Raw genomic sequence first — 22,275 nt, 5'->3', positions numbered from 1 at the left:
CGGTAGCATGGAGCCGGCGGCGGAGGGCGGTGAGCGGAGCGGCGGGTCTGGCCGGTCCCGGGCCGAGCCGAGCTCACCCCACCCCACCCCGCGGCCCCGGCTGACCCCCGTGGTTTTCTTCCCCCTCTCTTTGCAGACGCTGAGATGCTGGCGGGACCTGACCCGGAACTGGCGGCCACCATGGGCTTCTCCGGCTTCGGTGTGTTGCGATGCGGGCCGGGGGGCGCCGGGCGGCCGGCTGAGGGGCGCGGGGGGATGTTGCTTGGGGCCGGCGACCCTTGGCGGGGAGGCCGGAGTGGCTGGCGTTTGGAGGTGGGAGCGAAGGGGTCGTTCCCATCGCCCCCGCGGCCTGGAGCAGCTGGAGTGCCTGTTGCTAGGGTGAGTCTGTGTTTTAGTCTCCTTTTTTTTTTTTTTTTTTTTTTTTTTTTTTTTTTTCATTTTCAGGGAAAAAAGCTCGGACTTTCGACCTCGAGGCCATGTTTGAGCAAACGAGAAGAACTGCAGTAGAGAGGAGCAGGAAGGTCTTGGGTAAGAAAAGCTGTTCAAGGAAAACGTTCCTAAACAGCTTGGGGCTTGGCAAACACGGGAGTTATTTACATATGTTGTTTCAGTGTGTAAGAGCAGCGTGCATGTGCAGGGTTGCTGTTGTGAGGCGTAGCTTAGAGGAAAAACGTGAATTTGAACAATGGATTTTTTTCCCTTTTTTTTTTTTACTTAGCTGTGTGTTTATTTTGGAAGGGAAGTTGATACAGGCAGCTTTAATCTAGAAAGAACAGAATAATGAAGAAGAAATGCATGTCTTATACGAATTAGCAGGTTATATAACAGCTCACGAATTTGTGTCTGTCTTCTGCTGTGCTGGAGGAGGGTAAGATTTCAAGGTGGTGGTTTGAGACTAGGAGATGGAGAAAAGTGTATCTTTTGCTGCCCAGATCCAAGCAAACATCATTGCAAAGAAGGTCCTTGGGAAACAGTCACATATGTTTTAGAAATCCCTTCGCCAACCCAGATGTCAATGCTTTCTCTCTCTGTTTGAACAGTTTGTGCAGAATTTGTGGGGTTTGGTTTTGTTTTGTTTTTCATGTGATGCCATCATGCTTAAGCAGCTTCTATTCTCTAGTTTACACTTAACCTGCTCTCTAAAGTGTTGCAGTTCATGAAGTTAGTAAACTTGAAACACCTTATAATGAAAAAAGGAATTCTGTATGAAAGAATGAGATTAATTATGGTGTTGGGTGTTTTCTTTGTTTTGATTCTCTACAGAACCATAAGAACAGACGTCTGTGGAGGCACTGTGAAATTCAAATATACAATGGATTCCAAAACTTGATTTGGACCATTTTATTGTGTTGTCTGAATCTAACCACAGTTGCGTGTTACAATATTGGAAACATTTTAATGTATGATACTGATTCAGGTTGATCTCTCTTTATGAGAGATCATTTGCTTACACCATATTTCAGTTTAGTAAATTCAGTAAATGATTACAAAAACATAATGTTTTTAAGTTAAGACATCTCTTAACTGCATTTTGAATGTGTCCCCTCCCTCCCCACCCCCGCAAGCTTTGTAGGCTCTTACCTGTAAAGGAAGTACAACACGTTTTGTTGTTTATAAAGTTAATTATTTTACAAAAAATGACAATGCTTTGTATGTAATTCAGCTGTTTGACTTAGAAACAAATTTTGGGATTTAGCATATAGGGATCAAAAAGGTGTATGTTTTACAGCTTTTTGTTGGGAGTGAGGTAATGTGAGCATTTTATTTTCAGATTTCTTAAGATACACTGTTGACTTTTAGCTTTTTTGGAATACCCATGATAACTTTTGGAGAGACATTTGCTACCTGAACTGTGGGTAAAAAGAACTGAGATAAAAGTATGTTTCCTGATTCTGTGTCTTGCGTTTTTCTTCAGAGGAAAATGTTTCCTAGTGTTGCTGCAAAACGTGTCTTTCTTTTTAGTTTAGTTAACAAACAGTGAACAAGAAAGGCTTGTATAGAGAGAAAGTTAACTATTCTCTGCTTAATTGAAGTTATTCGAACACTTTTAGAAATACAGTAGCTGAATGTGTTAACCTTCCATTTCAAAGCATAAATAAGAATGGTGGGATTATGACAGGGTGTTTATTTAGATTTTATTGCTGTTCCACAGGAATTCTTTTTCAGTAAGTGAAATGGGAATAATACAAACAGCTCTTTGTATTTATTTTCCATAAACCATATTTAGAGTTCACTTAATTACACCTGTGTATACTTATGTACTAATTTCCTGTGCTATGAAAACTTCAAGAACTCTCTGAAGTAATCATACTGGTTTAGTATGGTGTTGAAAGTATTGAAATATCGCCATCCCTGTATGATCAGCTTATGCTAGATAGTGTGTACAAACTAACAACTAGAAGGTGTTTGCATTTTCTTTGTGACATTTTGTTTTTCTGAGTGGTCATTGCAGTAGAAACGGAAATTTAATTTATATGGAAAAGTAATATATTTTCAGGTGAAATCCTTTATTTGCTATAACTTTTTCAAATATTTCATATAGGTCTGAAAATGAAGAAAAATGTTCTACTGTCTTCAGCAAGCCTCTGATTTAATTATTTTCTAAAAGTTTTGATTATTTGTCATTCATGTGCTCTCCATATTCAGAGGCTCGTGAAAGAGAGACGGAAGACCAGGCTAAAAAAGAGTTTAGAAATCCATGCACTGATTCATCAGCTTCAGTATCCGGTGCAGCAGGAGCTGGGTCCATGTTAACCCAAAGGTACTTAGATATGGTGGGAGATTTCATGTAATAGCCTCTTAACTGAAGTGGGGTTTTGGGTTGTGGGGTTTTTTTCTTTTTTTTTGTGAGAGCATGAGTGTCATTTAACTTGTGTGAACATGTCTATATTACCTGAAGTATTTCAGTGGAAATAGTGATTTTTAAATCTTTTTTTAATCTATGTTTTCTTAAAGATGTGTCAATACTTGTAAATATTGACATTGTGTACATTTAATAGTTGATTTTGCAGTCTCACAATCACAGAATGGTAGGCGTTGGAAGAGACCTCTGGAGGTCATCTAGTCCCACCCCCCTGCTAAAGCAGGTTCACCTACACCAGGTTACAGAGGACTGCGCCCAGGCACGTTTTGAATATCTCCAGGGAAGGAGACTCCACAACCCCCCTGGGCAGCCTGTTCCAGTGCTCTGTCATCCTCAATGTAAAGAGGTTTTTCCTCATGTTGAGGCGAAACTTCCCATGTTCCAGTTTGTGCCTGTGGCCCCTTGTCCTGTCATTTGGCACCACTGAAAAGAGCCTGGCCCTATCCTCTTGACACCTGCCCTTTAGATATTTATAAGCATTGATAAGGTCACCTCTCAGTCTTCTCCAGGCTAAAGAGCCCCAGGTCTCTCAGCCTTTCCTTGTAGCAGAGGTTCTCCAGTCCCCTCATCATCTTAGTAGCCCTCCTTAAAGTATGTTCAGCATACTGTTTTTAAAAATAACAACAATGTTACCTGTGGATTTTTTTATAATGTTAGGGTGAATATAATGACTGCATGTGCTGACTTAATGAACAGCTGTTGTTCACACCTGTATATAGAATATACTTGTTCATGCCTGCTGAAACAGAAAGCGGGGTAGGCAGAGTGCCTCTGTGCACATTGTGTGGAGTAGTGGTGGGGTTGAGAAAAGTATTTTGTTTTGACTTCAGTCTGAAATTTACTCTCAAACTTGCTAACGTTTGTTTGTTATTGACAATAAATGCTGCTGCTTTGACAGTTTGAATTCTGAAATGCTGGGAAATCAAAAGCAGCTGAAGGTAATGGGGTCCACACAGCTCCATTGCATGGCAGGTATTGTGGTGATCAGTGCACTGTAAATTTTTAGGGTTTTGTATCTGGAAGTCATAACCCATACAAGACTGTGTAGACCTATATATATATATATGTGTCTTATGGCCTGATAGAGTCCATATGTGGTAGGTTATTGTAGACAAACTTGTAGTGTGAACAAATTTATGTTAGAAAATCTACTTTTTGCCTGTTGCTCTAGGGAGAACTCAAATGAGCTGTGCACTGTCACTGAAGTAACTGATGGCACACTGTACTAGTGTGTGGGTCCTGTGTTCTGTCTTGTGCATGAGGGAAAAATATTCTGTGCTCCCCTTTGCTTTTAACGATCATAGATATCTATCTGGTGAAATTATAAAGGATTACAAGAATTTAAATATAACTTCATTGTGTACTGTATATGGGCGACCTCAGTATAAAGAATCAATTAAAACAAATGGTAAGGTGGAAAGCAGTCAGATGATAGAGAGCCATTCCCTAATTGTCTCATTTCGCTAATGGACTTGACAGAAGAGAACTCCAGGGACTTTGTATAAAGGATAATAGCAAATATGTTTCAGTATTCTGAGTTATTAGGTAGGCTCTGGTAACTCACCAGAGTTCTGCTGATACTAAGTTTTCTTTGTTTTTCTTTTTTTGGTTTTTACCAAGCATTGAGGATGGAGGGCATGACATGAAAAGCTCTTCCGGATTTTTTTTTATATTTCCTCATGAAATATGCTATGTAGCTTAGTATGTAGCGCTAAAAACATGAAGCTAGTGAAGGAGACATGCCATTGTGACTCAGCCTTAATTCAGAGGAACAATCCTCCAACTGACAGTTTAACTCTGAAGTACAGGACTCCCAGTAGTTCTTTTTACAATGTAGATTTTAGTTACTATAAACTGATTTCATATATATGTCTTGTTCTGTTCTCTGAAGATGGCAACACTTTCCTGAATATTACTGAATAAAAAATCCCAAGTACTTCCAGTTGTCATAGTAGCCCTCATACTAATTTTTTAATTGTGGTAAAGGGGTTGATCCCTCCAAAAAGATGTGAAGAACAGCTACTGATTCCTTTTGCTCTTTGAGCTACTTTGCTGTAGAGAAATATTTACAATAATTATGGTACTTGCATATTTATGCATAAGTATAATAATAATAATCATTATGCTCTGTGAAATGAAAGCATCTGCTAGCATATAGAAAGAAAAAACCTGAGAAAATGGAGTGGATGATGTGAGGAGAGTGAACACATGGGGGGACATGCCCACATAGTTGCACAACTCAGAATGTTTTTTGTTGTTTCCCTTCTCTGTGAGCCATGTGTGCTCTAATGCAGCTTTGTGGTTTGGTTGTTTTCCCTGCCCCGCCCCCCCCCCCCCCCCCCCCCCCCCAGCTTGTTTTACTTGCTGAGGAGGTAATGAGGGAAAGCAAAAAACAATTCCTTATGCTTCTCTGAATCCTGGGAAAAGGGACTGGCAAACTGGTGGTTCTTTCTTTACAGCCTCTGGTAGATTAAGACTGTGAGGCTGAAAGTTGAAGGAAATGCCACTTGTTTTGTCCTTTCTGTCAGCACCGCTCCTGGTCACTGTCAGAAGAGTAGGTGGGCTTTTGGTCTGACTGCATTGGGATATTCTTAGATTTGACTTTCTTCCAGTCAGGACAGAAGATGCCAGTAGGTGTAGCTGGAGTTCTTGGCTGTCCCTCCGTGCTTGGACTGGTGTGGCCATTTCACATGAAGAGTTATTTACCTTGTCCCTCAAAATACTGAAATGTTTGATTTGATCGATTTGCTTCCTAGCAAATGAGGGAATGATAAGGGTAGGTAATTAGGAATGAAGCTGAGTATTGGTTTTGGGTGTCTATAGAAAGATCTGAAGTATTGGCACTTAAGATTGGAAAGGCTTCCTTGAATCATTATGTTGTATTCATTCTTCTCAGTGGCAGCTACAGTGTATATTTGGTTCCATTGCAAAACTATTTAAATAGGCTGGCTTTTGGGGAAAAGATATGTGGTTTGCTAGCCTGGGAATGCATATCAGCTCTTAAAATATATCTCTTCTGCATATAACATGGTGAAGTTTTTAGTTTTGGGGATACCAAACTTGAAGAACTTTGAAGGTACCAACCCATTCCTCACATGCTGGAAAAGCTTGAGTGCCCCGTTGTTCTAGAGTAAGAGAAGCTCTTTTTGAGTTTGATTAGATAATCAGATCCTGATCTATGTCTTTAAATGTCTGTCATCACTATGCAAAACAAGCTTTGTATGTAGAGGTAATATCTTTTATTAGGCTAGTAAATATAGTTGGAAAAATTAGACGAGCTTTCAGGCATGCAAACCCTTCTCATCACCGTAACATCTGACGACCTAATTCGTATTGGTTTTAGTTTGTTTTGATTTGTTCCTGAAATAGAATTTCAATTGCTTATCCAACACAAATGTTTGCTGTGTAACCCGCTACTTGCTTCGTGTACAGTTTGGAGGGTGGACTGGGGCTGCATTCTCTGTTACAGTTACATAGTTTAGAACATATTTTCTTAATCCTTTATTATGTTCTTAAACTCGTGTGTTTTTATTATAGTTTTAAAGTGATAACCTAAACTTTAAAAACACCCCAATACCTCTATAGTGTTTTTTTAATTTGCTTTGTTAAACTATCTTTTGCAGTCTGCTGACTTAAAAGTCACGTACACGCTCTTAAAATATAAGCTCCCAAACCAAGTCTTGCAGTTTGAGCTTATCTCACTGAATCTGAAAGGAACATTTGATTTCCACTGCAAGGTATCACTGTAATAATGCACTGTATCTAGTCAAAAGGCAACGTTTTCTGCTTATCACTTTTAGTCCTTTTGCCAGTTAGAACGCTGCCTGCTTGATAACGACCAGCAGAGGGAGCACATTTACTTTGAATAAGCTGAATGGGCATGAACTAAATAGCTCTACTTTTCAGAAGTCTTCCAATGCCAGCAATAGTGTGTTTGCACAACTGATTTGGACAGCAGCAAAATGATTTAGTGTAACTTATGAAATCTAGATTAGTGACAGTATCAAATATTTGGTTGAATCTCTCATATTCTTTACCAGCATTATAAAGCAATTGCGTTATGTTCTTACACTGGTTGTGAGCCTGGACAATTACTGTTTTGCGTTCCGTGCAGCCAACAGAAGTGCAAAGCATCTGCACAAGCTGCAACTTGAAGCAGTATCTTGAAGATGCTTTGTAAAAATATAATCTATTGGTTTCTGTGCAATATTGAAATCCATACTAGTGACATGGTTCTGTTATGTTTACAGTTCATATAATTTTTTCTTTTTTATATATTGTCCAGTTTTTTGAACTGTCTGCTGCTATGGTATTCCTTTTTTTCTAAAGCTTTCGTCTTCAAGATCATAGAGAGCTTACACTCTGTTAATAAAAATTAGTTTATGTTTTGCTGCTGTTTACAAATTTACAACAGTGCTCAATGTCTTTCATCTGAAAATTCCTATGGAATTCTGATGTTTTGAAATAGTAATTTTTTTAATTTTTCCATGCAGAGAGACGGCCTGTAGTGAAAGTGAAGATAGCTCAAGTGAAGAGTTAACTGGGGCCTCCAGGCAATCTCAGACTTCTGCTCAAGGTCCAGCTGAGGATACTGATGATGATGAAGATGATGAATTCATTGGGCCACCACTTCCGCCTGGGTTCAAGGGTAGTGATGACGATAATGACAATGATGATACAGAGGAGGAAGATAATGTAAGTATTTTTTTCCTCTTTAATGTTTTAATGCTTCGAGTTGACTAATTTGTAAGTGTGCTCTTTCCTTTGTGATTGAATTTGCAGGTGAAGTATGACCGTTGTTTGAAATGCAAGTTTTTTGTGTTTGTTCTAATTATTATTCAACAAATGCAAATAGTTGTTTTCATTTATAAATACCGGGATTTGGTATGTACTAGGCAGTGGTAAATCTCAAAAAAAAGAAAGCATGCTTGTACTGCACTGGTGTTTTGGTCTTTCTTTGGGTCTCATCAGAATGCCTGTCTAAATTGCAGCTCTCCCTAGCTGTCCCCATTTCTCTTCCGAGGAAAAAGCAATCTTTTCCTCTGCTGTCAGCACTTCGAAGCTTGTAACTGCCTTATAGCACTGAGTAATTGAAGCCACACAGAGAGAAAAAACCAGGCTTGGGAATCAAGTCCTGCCAGGTATCTTTAATCTTTGGGAGAGTAAAAGTTCGCCAAGATACTCAAAGGATTTTAGTGTATACGGCACTGAAATAAAACAGTGTAAACTTGAAATTATATTGTATCCTGGCAACTAAACCCAAGGTTAAGCCTCATGTCTGCTAAAATATTTCACTGAAGTAGTGCACAAAACTTTGCCTCAGAAGTATCTGGTAGCTATTCATCCTGATCTTTTTTACACAGACTTTATTGTTTGTCACTTTGTTTCTGTTACATCCTTACTTATTTTCTTAAACAATGAAGATTTGAAAACACCGGAACTGTAGGCAGCAGTTGTCTTGGGGGAAAAAAGAAAGGGCAGCTATATTTCTGTGGAATGCCTTCTTGTCAGGGTCTTAAGGTATTAAATTGATTTCTAAAGCGATTATATCCAGATTGTTTTTCCTAATAATTAAGAGAGTTTTGCATGTGTTGGAAAATGGTAGAGAATTTTGCTTAAAACTCACACTTATCAGATTAGCTAAATAATGGTGGTTCATCTTATATACCTAAATTTTTCTTGTAACTCATGCCAGAACTTACTTGGTTTTCTTTTACAAGTGAGAATTGGTACAACTAGCTTGTGGTTTGACCATAATTTTATTGTAAGACTGGATTAAAATTTGGGAAAACTTTTCCCCTGGTTCCATGGTCCGTTAGAGATGTCACTTTCTGCAGTTAGCAAAAAGCATTATATATTTAGCCTGCTGTGATTCCATTCTGAAGGGAAATATATAAATAGCTTTCAGTTAAGTGTGTTGGCAATGGTCTTGCCTGCTTATACTGGATTAGCAAAATTATTTCGTTGTGTTGAAGTTTCACCACATTAAATGAGCTATAGTGGAAATACACTAAATATTCAACATCTGTTTTATTGCATCATCAATGGAAGGCAGGCATCCTTTGACATCTCTTTTGTTGAGTAATTTTAGTTGAGTAATTTTATTAGGTTCACATGAATCGAGAGTCCTGTACACACTACTGTTCCAGTTTATGGTATATTCATCTCTTTTGTCTCAGTAGCAAGTGCTGTATGAATTTCTAAATCAAACCATGTTCAAACTATAGATTAATGCTAAGTTGTAGCAGACGCCTTCATTTATTTGTATTTATGGAATAAATGAGGTCTTGTAGGAGAAAGTAACTAAATGCTGAGCTCTCATTTATGTAGCATAGCGGTGTGGGAGAACAGTATTGTTTAATAATTGAGAAATTGCAGGAAAATGCCTAACATCTCTTTAGTGGTAAAGGTGTGTATATTTTTGCAGGCAATACATATGTTTCACAGAACAGGGTAAGGCTTTTAGTAGAGGAGGTGGCTTACGAAGAGGAGAGGGGGTTATCAGCAATGTAATAGAAAATATTGTGTGGGGTGGTTTTTTTTTATAATATATCTATCCTTCTGTGCTATAATGTGCTGTGTACCTATTCCGTTGTCCTCCATCAAAGATGACTGCAGCTTGGTAGGGTTAGGCAGTCTATTAGACACAAATAATTTTTGAGAAAATGACTAGAATGTTACTTTAACTTTGTCTGTCATGTTCCAATGAGATACCAATTTTTAAAAAATTTAATTGCTTGTATGCTTGTCAGATTTATGGATTCTGAGCAATGAATGTAATTTATTTTCATTATCTGTCTCCAAAGGACAGTGGGCATCTTGTTTAGTGAAACTCTTGCTTCCATTATGTAAACTTCTCTAGAATGCCGAAAAGAAAACAATGTGTGGAAACAGCTGATTTTACTTCAACCTGTCTTTCTCAATAGTTACTTTGTTTGCTTGTTGACTTTTCATTTCTAGCTAGATTGCAGTATTAATTTTTTATTTGTATGCATTTGAATAATGCTGCAACTGGCTTGATGAAGTGGAGTTACTGGAAACCAGAGTTAAAAGGCCCCAATGAAAAGTTTCAGACAGAAGGGTAACTTGCAGACTGGTGTGATATTAAGTTTGTCTGAACTTAAGACAATAGTTACAAAACAGTCTAGAATAGATTTGTTTGAGAAGAAGCAGAGCAGCAGAAATATGAGACTTGTGGGTTTTCAGTCTAAACAGTTAATTTATAACTGGGAAGATTTTGTGTCAGCATGGATGCCAGAGGCCTTTGGGGTCTAGAGCCTCCCCTTACTGCTGCTCATGAACTCAGTTATTTTCTTTCCTGTGAAGGGAATCAGGAAGCAGCTGTGCTTTCCTGATTTCCTGTTGATCGATTGGTGATCACAGTATGATCCTGTGAGCCCCAAGGAAGGCAGGTGTTGCTGTTATGAGAACTCCGTGATTCCTTTTTCCTGCTTGTACATCAGGCTGTGGTTGGTACGCATGGGGGCAGAACTGGGAGAGGAGAAACAGGATGCTCCACTGAATAATTCTTTTGTTTCCAGACATACTGTGAGACTGTCTCTCTTTTGTTATCATATTTTGCTGCTGAAGTAACTTCTTTAAAACACAAGTATCTATATTTTTGACCCTGAAGGAAACGGATTTTTTCTTTAATAGTTATATAAATTGGAGTTCTGTAATAGGAAGTCTTGTGAACTTTGTGTAACAGATAAAATGCATCAAAATGCTGACTTTGCCCTGGTTGCTTGCCACTGTCTTTCAAGCCTGACTTTAGATGTGGGTTTTATTATGGGAACATTGTTTTTCCGCCATTGCTTGTTCAGTTGTTCCTTGCTTTCTTATGAGAGACTGTCTATGGAGATATTTGTCAAATTGCTTGCTATGAGGTTAGCTTCTTTTGAGCCTAGAGTTGGCCCAGGACTGCTCAGCTAACATTGGGTGTTTTACTGAATAATCATCAGGTGGAAGGAGTAACTGGTGGTTGTTGTCTTTGCTTGGAAGTTTTCATACCTCATTGGTGTTTTCGTAGGAAAATGAATAACAGTAGTTAATTGCTGAATGTTTTGAATCAGCACTGTTAGTTTTTGAATATTATGCATTTCTGTAATTTACATTTACATGTGATACAAACTGAACATAAATTTTTGAGGAGAGACATACATATTGTGTTACATATGTGAATTCTGACTTGAGTTACTTTTCTCTCTGAATTAGCTCAAGTTCATTTTATGTACTCAAGTCTTTGTGGTAGTTGTTGTAAAGCATTTTTCTGTGTTTGATTAATTCCTGTGTTAATATTGATGGTAGTTACATTCAACAAATAATTGTTCAGATTTATTTAGTATAATTCACCTCCATTCGTCCCAGAAGTGATGATTCTTAACAAGGCACAGAATGCTTGTAAGTACTCACATAAATATTTCACAGTGCTTCTTGTGTAGTAGTGTAAGGAATACTGCTGTATCAAGTATATTTTCAGGACAATAGGTATACTTGTTATCAATTCCCTCTGCTATTTTCCTCTTGTTGTAGTTTTCCTTTTTATATGAAGGGCTTCCATTAATTTGGGGAGTGAGGAAAATGAGAAGAGTTGTCTATTTGAATTGCGATCAGTGCTTTTCTGTAGTGCTTTTTCTCTTAATGGTGAAAAACCTGGTTGGATTGTCAGTGTCAGTTTTCCACAAGGTCATAAGCTGAGACATGGAGGAAGGGAGGAAGCAGAGCATCTACTGTAGTCTGAAGCTTTTGAGGTTTGCTTTCTCTCCTGAATAGTATGTCTTTCTCAGAAACTTGGAAATATTTTGGTTTCCGAGCAGGAATGTTTTAAAAGAGAAAACTGCTTGTTTTTCAGAGGACAGATTCTTAACGAGGGCAATATTTCATGTGATAAATTTTGAGGTTGTGAGATATAGTGGAGTCTTTGCTAGCTTTTTTGCCCAGGCAAGATGCACTGGAAGTGTATCTGGTGTTTGTGCAATCAAAATGAAGTCTGGCTGGAGGGGGACAGGAGACTAGCCAAAGCAATCATGTCAGGGTTGGTGTGTGAACAGCTTTGAATCTAGGACATAAGCATTTTTCAAGGTAATGGGTGACACCTATTAAAAACAGTAGTAAGAGAGTGTATTTATTAATGTTCTCTTCTAATTGTCATTAGAAAATGTGTTGAAATCTTTAACAGAACTTAATGGAATGTTAGCATCTTGTAACACTTTTCCTTACTTGAAGCAACAGGTATAGAGGTGGTTGTTGGAAGAAATTCCCAGATGGATTTGCAAGGCTTTATCTTCTGTCTAGAGCTTAGTTACAGTTGATTATTCTTTGGAACGGAGAACTATTTCTCCCTGTGGTACCAAAAGGATACTAATCGTGTTACAATTATGTCCCTGAAACAAGTACAGCCTTGCGCCTCTCCAAGGCCGTACTCTGATTTGGGCATACATCCAAAATGATAGTGTAAATGTATTGCAAGTTTAAGAATTATTTTGAGACACTTCTAAATTTTTGCAGAGGTTTAGCAGGACATACCAGTAATAGTTACTTGTTCAGAATGGAAGAAATACACTTCCTGCTGATTTAGATGGAGAATTTAAGTAGACTGTAATTGCTCCAATGAGAATTTGACTATGGTACCAGCCTAGTGGTACACACCTGTGGTGGTGTAAAAATAAATATTATGGGAATTTTTAGTTGTCCTAAGGACTTACGACATTTAGGCTGAGATTTGTCTGTCCTGGTAACTGCTGAATCTCGTTTATCCAGTCATATTTCATCTTGTCTAAAGAAGAAAAAGTGAAGTAACCTGAACAAGGCAATCTTTGTGTGCGCAATAGAGACTGAAAAGTGTGGGTTTGAGGATGAGTGGGGTTATTTTTGAACTACTTCTAGTCATTATGTTGATGAAAAATAGGTAATAATTACTATTGCTTTCAATTTCCTTTTGTGTTAACTTCCTATATAATCAGGAGGAAAATACCTTTGTTGTATATATGCATACTATGTTCTTAGGTCTTGACAGTATTTCTGCTGTAAAATTCAGGAAAATTTGTTTTCTTTGTATTAAACTTGTTCCAAGTCATGGAATTTTATTAGGTATCACGGATGAGGATACTACTTTTATTGGGGATTATGGGGGTGACGTTTCAAAGAATGAGAAAGTTTATCTCAACAGTGAGTTAGAAAGGATTTGCAAGCTTCAAAAAAATTAGAAGAAAACAAAATCGAATGCCTAAATTTTGTGTAACTAAGCTCAGTGTAAGAATGGGAGAGAATCAGTCAGAAGCTGGAAGGGAAGGAATACTTAACATAAGAAACTGAGACCATCATATGGACCATGTACGAGAGGACGTTAACATGGTAATTCCCGTAGGGAATGTTTGTCTTTGATAGAAAGGTATGGGGTATTTGCTCCTCTCCAACCCAATGCCCCAGAGTTTGTGATTATTGGTTTTCTCCCCCAAGAAAATGAATGTGCTTACAAGTTCTCTATTTATCAAATCTGCAGAGCATAGTAAGGCCAAGACTTCTCAGCTGTATGCCATGCCATGCCTTTTTGGTGGCCTGATACTGGTTTTAATTAATTAGTAATATGACTGAATATGAAAAGTTTTAGAATATTTCCTCTACAGTTAGATGCTTAGTCCTATGAGTTTGTTTCTAGAAACATTTTGTGAGAATATTATTAGGCATGTATTTGTTGACTTCAAGGGACTTAAAATTAGAGAGATTTGACTTTAGTAGTATTAAATAAAATATGATACAGAATGTAATTATTGTTACTACTGTCCTTTTTAACTAAGTTTAGAGAGCTTCTTATATCCTGTTTTTATTCTTTGCCAGCTCCTCTAGAGACCCTTTATCAGGTCAGCCTGACTTGATAGAGCCTGTAGAAAGCTTCTTTAGGAGCTGCTGGTACCCTTCCAGTATTTGGAAAGGGAACTGCTAAGAGTGATGCAAAGTGTTCTTCATTTCTGGTCGAGGTACACTGTGGCTGTAGAGCTCCTGCTTGAAACCTGGGATCCTCATGCTTATCTCTCCTGAGATCCTTGCTTTCTTTATAGCCAGAAGATTTTATGGAAACTGATGTCCTCTACTGTCCTTAGACAGAGAGTAGCAATTTTTTTTTTTTTCCCTGACAGATATGTTTGAGGCATGGGAAACCTTGAGGCTGTACAATTCTGTGACCTGTCTCTTTAGAAAGACTTAGAATTTTTTTTTTCTTAGCATGTATTCTACATGTGTATCTCAGTCACAAGACTGTACTTTCAGTATGGTACTAATTAACAAGAATGTGTAGTTGGAAATGTTAGGAAATTCTATTCATGGAATTATATATGATCATCTGATCCTCAATACTACTTTCTTTACTTGCAGTGGAAGTTGGAGGTGAAGAGACTGAAATGAATTTCTTCTTTGAGAACCTAAAATGCTTACAGAGTCAAAAGAAAGTGGTGACTACCTTCTTATAAAATGCTTTTGTTGACAATTGCGCCAAATTTCCCATGTACCTTTATAAAGAAGCACAAATAGCATATTGTTACTATTAGTGTTAGAAAATATAAAATATTTCTAAATTTGGAAAGGGAGCTAACAGCAATACTAACACTATATTTAACACTGTTGATGTCACTGTGGAATACATAAACAGTAGATAGGTTTTCTTTGTATATGGCATGTGAATGTTATCTTTTTGAAGAAGTTGTTTGTTCTCTAAACAGAATAATGAGAAATACAGGTATAGAGAACTCTTGCTTGAATGAAGAGGAAAATAAAGGGGATGATAACAAGTATTTGAAATATTTATGGTGGGGATGATTAAATAATTTAGAAGAGCTGTATTTGAAGGAAGAGTGTAAGTGACATGCAGTTACATTTCCTTTCCAAAACAAGTCTTCACAGGATTTTCAATTAACAGGTGATTTATGTTCAACTGTTGGAGCTGCAGACTGCTCCAGGGGTATCCTTGGAGAGCAATTTTGTTGACTCTTGGAATGTCTGCTGTTTGTTTAAAAGATGGCTTTGGATTTTTATGAATGTGAGACTACCACGTAATGTTTTACAACTGCTGCAATGGCATCGCTTATTTGCAGGTGGGCACTTAGCAGTATACAGGGACTATATGTACTTGATGCTAACACTATCCAGATTGCTGAACTTCATTCCTTTACTCCTGCTTATCTTTTTTTTCTATTTTAATACCTAATAATTATTTTCAAATCATTAGTATCTTGAATAGTGTTTTGCTGAGTTACCTGGTCTACTATTCATGAATGTTTATTTGACGCATCATTGTAACTGACTATTGATAAATCATGTAACTAAATGTTATAGGAGAATGTTACAAAATTTTTCTGATTGCCTTTCATAAACCAAAAGAATTAATTTCTCCAAAGAAACAGAAGAATCATGAAGAATCATTCATACGAATTTTTATTAACGATCTGCTTTCCTGGTCCAGTTCTGAGGCTTTTGAGATACATTTAAAGCTCTTAGTTGGATTCCAGTGAGTGCGCTTGTTGCTTTTTTGTGAACTGTTTAGTCCTTTGTTCTAGAAGGATTTTATTCTAATTTTTGAAAACGATCAGTTTTACATCTATTGTTTTTGTAGAAAACTTTTTTGAAATGTCTCACAGAATACCTACTTAATGAGAGATAAGATAGAAGAAAACTGAAAGAGAAGCCTTTAAGAACTTTGTTTATATAAGGACCCTAGTGTATTTTAAAAAGTCAGGTGAGTTAGATGTAGCATTTGGTTTACTTTGTAAAGCAAAAGTTACCTTCATATCGTAAGCATCATGTGCAAGAATAGCAAAAAGGTGATAAAATGTTGTAACCTTTACTTACCAATATAAAAAGTAGTTTAGACAGGACCTTTATGCAGTAGGGGTAACGAGCTTTCTGTTGAATTTTCTAAAACAGGGCTTAATGGAAATAGCTAATAGCGGTCTCGTGCAGCTCGGGTTCATTACTTAAGGTTGGAGTATTAGATCTTTTTCCATGTAAATACTTCTGTTGACTTTAGTGGGACTACAGACATGGACTTCCAGTTTTCTAAGTGGGACTGAGTGTGCATAATCAGTGGAATGACCAACGTTTTACCTTTGCTTCTAGACTGTTGATGAGATTGATGATACAGGAAAAACATAGTTTGCCACTAACAGAAAGAAGGTGATTTGTGACTTCTATTTTTATTTCTAGGTTTATTTAATTTACCAGTGTTTAGTAAACAAAAATGTATGGTATTTTGCAGCAAAGTGTCCTCTCAAGGTGCAAACTGGAGCTCATGGAACACAGCAGTCTTCTAAGTGTCTGTGCGAGAGCAGTGACGGACTCCATGCTGCATTCTGGGCAGCTTGGGACAGCACTGAGCTCCTCACAGGCTCGCTATGAAGGGAGCACACTGCAGGGGCATGGGCAGGTTGTTCATTCTCTACTGTTGTGTCTGCATTGCAGTTTATACACTAGCTACCTAGCTGATACACAAGTTGGAGTTTGTCCTCATGAGATATAGTCAATGTTTGACTTCAAAAATTTTCCTGTTTCTTTGGTGCACCTTAACCCAAATACTGCCAACTAACATCAATATTCTTTTTTTATTTTTTCCTTCCCAAAAATTGCACTAGGGGGCAGTGAAAACATCTTAGATGTCTACCAGCCTTCCTGGAATTTCTGTTTGTCTTGCACAGCTTCTGCAGCCGTCTAGCAACTAGCTTGGAACCAATTTTCAGAGTAAATAGTACTATGTAAAGATTTTGATTTGGATTATTTAGATGCATGGAATTCATTGCAGTGAGCACATGTCCGTTCTCGCGTGGTGAAAGACAAAGTCTTAAATAAGAGTTAGACTCAGTCACAGTGGCCCTTTTACAGTACGGAGGTGCCATACGTTGTCTTTTGTATAATAATGAGTATGAATGCAGGAAATAAATCCTGGAAAAGCTATAGAAATTAGGTATATAACTCTTTTTCTGTGCACGACCTAAACTGTTCTCATGGAAAACCTGGGTTTGAAGAGTTTAATTAATTAATTTAATTAAAGTAATGTCTGGAATGAAAGCAAAAGCTAGAGTTCCCACTGGTATATGAGTTGTTTGCAAGGAAATGCTAGAAAGCTTGGCTTGGGTTTTTTTTAAGTTAAGTATTTCACAAATACCACAATATAGGTGATATTTCCTATTGCTTGCTGTATGGTGTGTACTTGGAGATTAATTCAGGTGTAAGAAAGAGCTGAGAACCTTGACTAGAGTTGCAATGTACTACTAATTATGAGAATTTTTATATTAATATTTGCCTCTACTAGCTTAAGTGAATTAGCAGTTCTCTTATGTGGTACAGGCAAACCATAGGACTTAATACTTTTTTTTTAATTTGAAGAGGGAAACAAACACAAAAAATATTCATGTATGTTATACATATAGCCTTTTTTTTTCCCCTGTCCTATTTAAAAAATAGAATTGTCAACTTTAGAAGATCAGTTGGAGGATGGAGAAGTTACTAAGGACTTATGCACCAGCTTACCTCTTTAAAAGGAGTGGGAAAATAGAGCAGAATTTTTGTTCTGGTTTGGGCTAAATCAGAACTAGTTCTGGTTTAGTGCTTTAACTTTTCGGTTAAGGCTCTTCTAACTAACGGCACTTTCTGAAACAGCAGCACGTATTTCCAGACAGTGACGGCTTCCAGCAACAATCAGGCCTGATGTTCATAGTTCGTACCAAGGCAGGGTGTGCAGAGAGGCCCTTGCTTGTACTTGTTCTTACGGTGACCAAGGTCACTGCTAAATCTTGTACTCCGTGTTGGGGTGCGGGAGTGAAAAGGGTCACAAGCACGTAAAAGGTCGCACCTGCAGGGGGGAGCGAACCGGACAGGGGACCCAAACCTGACCCACAGAGTGTTCCATCCCATACACGTCATATTCAGTGTAAAGCTGAGGGATCACGAGGGTCTCGCTCTCTTGGTTTCTCTTCCTCTCTTCTTCGATGGCCGATATCTGAGGAGGACTCTGTCTGTTCTTCTGTCGTTGATCCTGATCTGTGCATCCCTGAATCCAGTGCCTGAGTCCAGCTCCTGCATCCCGTCCCTGTCTGCTGCCGAGTCCAGCCTGGGACTGCCCCAGTGCCAGCCCTGCAGCGTGGTGGTGACGTATCGTCATCAGGGTGGGGGAGTTGGGTTTGGTGTTGGTCTTGTATATATTTGTACCTATTGTATATATTTAATTATTTCCTTATTCTTATTCTTATCTTCTTTTATTGTTATTGTTTCATTAAAGCTGTTTTCGTTTTCTTTTCCAAACCGTGAAGTCTCTCTCCCTTGTTGTTTCTCCTTTTCCCTTTCTGGGAGGGGAGAGGGGTTAATAGAGAGCGTCTGTCATTCATTAGTGGCCGGCCCAGCCTCAAACCGTGACAATTTTTAATAGACTTCCCATGTCCAATTTCTTTTTCTTTTATTTCAATTTATTAAACAAAGTATGTAAGATCTTTTGATTGAGTTTGTCTGTATAGCTTTTGCATATTGGAGTACTTCATGCTTTAGACCTTTCTTTGTATAGGACTAAAAAATCTGTCCTGTGGCCAAAGTGTAGTCAGTCTCTGTGATACCAAGTATGTATGTAATGTGGTGTGTGTGACTTTGTAGTGATCACATGCGGAGTGAATCAGGCCCACGGACTGCATCTCATCCAGTGGTATATTAGAAAACAGAGGGTTGTGGGCCAGAACAGGACACCCTTCTTTTCCAGGTTTAACCAGGTGACTAAAACTTACTTGCCATGTTCACCGTTTACTTGTTTGGTCTTGTGAAAACAATGATGCTGTAAATCTCTGGAGTTTGAGAGCAAACAATGTTGTGGCAGGACAAATGCGAGCACAGTAAAAAGTGGTCTGTAAGTAGTACACTTCTGCTGCTCTGTCCTGGGACTCGGCATTTCTCATTAGTCAAAGTTAATTAGAGGGACTTAAAGTTTCCTTGAACCCTCAGTGTACAACTGTGCTAGTTCATGCCTGTTTTGAAATACTAGAAATGAAAGTAATAAGACTTCAGTTTTCTTGGAATATGCGTAGATTGCCTGTTTATTTTGCTGTTAGTCATTGTCTCAAAAAGACAACTTCCAAAAATGGGTCTTTTCTGCATGTTATTGAGCCTTCATCTTGGCCTGTTTTGAAGTCTGTCTTTGTATTTACTGTAGGTTGAGTAAATATCTTGCTTGCAAATATTGCAGTTGAGCTCTATGTGTGCAAGCACAAAACAAATTTTGTAAAAATGCTGGGTTGACAGGACTGAAAGCCAAATTAGGAGTAAAAGATCAGATTTCATTCAAAAAATAAACTGTCTGTGATGGCTGATGCAGACGGTTCAGTTGAAAAGGCAAATCAAGTCAGCATGGGATTTCAAGACCAATTTGCAATTCTTTGAAAGAGGTGAACTCTCGTTCTTCATATTAGGAATATTCTAAGCAGAAGGGGAAAACAGTGATTAATTCTTAAACTTTTGAACTACATCTGAATGGCAACAATTATGGCACTTGAAACAATTCTTTAGCCTTTCAGAGTTTTAGTGCACAATTTCCAAACTAGAATCTTTCAGTGTTTTGATTAAGATATAATGTAACATACATCTATATATATCAAGAACTTGCTAGGCTTCACTTAAAATATAAATTGGGGTGAGAAGAATCATAGCTCATAGAATAATTGCTGTTTCTTTCTCGAGTTGGTAATCTTCCAAGTTTCATGTATCATCTGGATTTATAGAGATTTATCTGCCTTCCTCTGACTGACCTGTTACTTAGGGTGTCTTGGAACATGCAGTTCTCTGCAGAGAGAGTAACCTTACATACCAGGCTATAACCACATCTGTAGGGATCAGCTGGCTTTCCGTGCTACCAGATTTGTAACCTTGTTCAGTACAAGTAGTTGGTGTATGTCTCCTACAAAGCGAATGCCATGATGTAACTGTTCTTGTTGTCATAAATATAAGAATAAACATATTTCTCAGTGACATTCTTTCTTTAAGTACAGCAATTGTATTGTACCTTTTCTACTGAGTACCAAAAATATCAGAAATGGAAATTCAGAAGAAAAAATAAATAGCTGAATCATCCTTTGTGTCTACAAATTGCACATACCTATTTTGCAAGACCACTGTGACACATAGTGCTGAATCATTTTAAAGACAATCCCTTCTTGTTCTACAGTTTTAAGTCTTGGTCTTTGTGACCATTCTGTGCCTTAAGACCATGTAAAAAATTGATTGTTTTTTAATTCCATTAGTTTTTCACTGTGGAAAATATTAAAATTCCAGAGAAGATGTAAACTCCCATACGCTAGTTGCTTTTTGTCTTCTTTGTTTACTTTTTCTCAGATTGTACCTGCCTCATTTAGATGGCCTACATGGGTGTGCAGGCACATGAGGTGGAATGTTGTGTCATATAGAAGTGTACGATAATTTTGTGACTGACTTCAGTGGATAGAAGTATATGTGTTATCCAAAATTAAATCCTAGAAATAACGATGCCAGTATATCTTGATAGAAAATGGTTTAAAAATTCTGACATGGATCTCTTCTGCCAATGATAGAGTAACTTGTTTTAATGATTTGTTTTAATGTGGAATTTATTACTTTTCAGAGTCCTTCAGAGTTGTTTCTCTGTTCTGTGATTAAATGGTGCCTTATCTAGCAGTTTCTTTGGTGAGGGCAGCCTGGTTTTTTGGGCCTTTCCCTCCCCCTGCCCCCCCCCACCCCCCCTGCGGGAGACCTGTACTATGTCATAATTGATATTTCTTCCTAAGGTGCCTTGTCGGGTTCAGGTATCCTGTTGGTCCTCTGCGTCCCTTTCCTTCTTGTATCTCTGTCTCTGGTGACTACATGTCATTTTTCTCCTTTCCTTTCCTTTTTCTCTGAAAAATAGGTTTTTAAAATATCAGATAAATGTTTACATTTGTATTGTGATAATGCAAGCCTATAAGAGTGATAAAGGAAGTTTCTGCATTTAACAGCTACAATTTTACAGACCCTTTCAATTATCTCTAAGTTAATGGTTAGTCCAGTTGCTGTCCATCAGATATTTTTCTTGGAGAAGGCAGTTCTGTTACATTGAGTAGACAGGGAATTTATGAGAAGGTCCAACGGTAGTTTTCTGTGATTTCTGGAAGTCTTGTAGTGCAAATAAGAAACTGCAGTCAGTGTTTGAACGCAGAATGAGCAGTAATCAACTAATTCACTGCATTTTGAGCAAAAATGTTAATTCCCCAGAGTAAGAGGCATGTTGCTAAATTTAAGTTAGTAATAACTATCCTATCTATAATGCTATTTTAAATGAGCATCTGCCCAAATCATGTGATAGTTACGAAAACTAATTCTATCTTGTCAAAAAATAATAGTTTTCAGCTGTAGTTTAATTCTATGTAGTTTAATGCAATTTGCATTAGTTTACCTCTTGGGGGTTGTCTCATAGTGTAGGAACTGATGGAAGCTGCAACCCTGTCTGATACTTTTAGGGAATAACCTTGTGATGGACTCTGGAACCGAGTTTGAGTGGATGGCAGAATATCATAGAAATTCCCAATTTCTCTGGCTGATTAGAAGAAAATTTTGTGTCTAGCTGCATCTTGAAGTGCTGTATACAGTCAGACTTATGATAGCAGACCTCTTGTAATATGGATCATACACAACAGTTAGATGATACAGAAGTGAATTAGGCAAATAATAATCAGTAAAATGAAAAAACACTTTACAGTAAGTCAGTGGTGTAAGAACAGTGTGGATCCTCTGCTTTTTGAGAGGGAGGGAGGTGTCGGAAGAAGAGTTAGTATTACTCTTAAGTATTACTCTGAAAAACGTGGAGAGAAAAAATAATGAAAATGTGGGATTACAAAGATTCAGGTTTGTTTCTCGCTGTTATGTATATCTCAAACCTACTTGCTTTCTAAGAACAGCAAGATTTTTTTTCTCGAGCCAACTTTGGTCTGTTTGTTCACCTTTTTAGAACAATAGTTAGTAATATAATTTTTCTTTGGAGCATTTTAAACCTAGTTTATATGAAGGCAAGAAAGTATCTTTAAGCTATGTTTTCTGTGATGGTTGCATAACCACTAATATAATTGGCTCACTTTCAAAACTAAATTGAGCTGGAGAACTTCCTAGTAGCAGGTTTTGGTTCAAAGCTGTTGTATATATTGCAGGTTTTGCAGATAAAAATGAATCAGGAGTGATTGATTTGGCATAGATAGTTTAAAAGAAAGATTATTGGTGGTTTTAGGCTTTGTTAGGAAATATGTCTTGCAGGCCAGGAGCTGGAAACACATGTGCAGAATTTTTATTTGTCTTCTTTCAAATACAACATTATTTACTTTATCTTTAATATGTAACCACTCATTTCTCATCAAAGAAAACAACCCAGCTTCAGGTTTCATAGGTGGTTT

The 22,275-nt window shown here is 37.7% G+C and overlaps 1 protein-coding gene across 2 annotated transcripts in view; it reads left to right on the top strand.

Moving 5' to 3' along the window:
* Positions 1 to 7: 7 nt before the first annotated feature.
* WDR70 (WD repeat domain 70) overlaps positions 8 to 22,275 on the top strand; it is a 141,745-nt gene continuing 119,477 nt past the window's right edge. Inside the window, exons 1-5 of one of the 2 annotated variants that reach the window (XM_086479321.1) lie at positions 8 to 29; positions 137 to 199; positions 445 to 528; positions 2,647 to 2,761; positions 7,357 to 7,558. In XM_086479321.1, coding sequence (XP_086335447.1) covers positions 8 to 29; positions 137 to 199; positions 445 to 528; positions 2,647 to 2,761; positions 7,357 to 7,558 — 486 coding nt within the window. Of the gene's footprint in view, positions 30 to 136; positions 200 to 444; positions 529 to 2,646; positions 2,762 to 7,356; positions 7,559 to 22,275 lie in introns of those variants that run through there. The other variant, XM_086479322.1, reaches the window with a different exon arrangement.

The sequence above is a fragment of the Leptosomus discolor genome, chromosome Z (genome assembly GCF_034619465.1).
Source record: "Leptosomus discolor isolate bLepDis1 chromosome Z, bLepDis1.hap2, whole genome shotgun sequence".
Taxonomy (NCBI): domain Eukaryota; kingdom Metazoa; phylum Chordata; class Aves; order Leptosomiformes; family Leptosomidae; genus Leptosomus; species Leptosomus discolor.
This window is presented reverse-complemented; position numbering and strand designations above follow the sequence as displayed.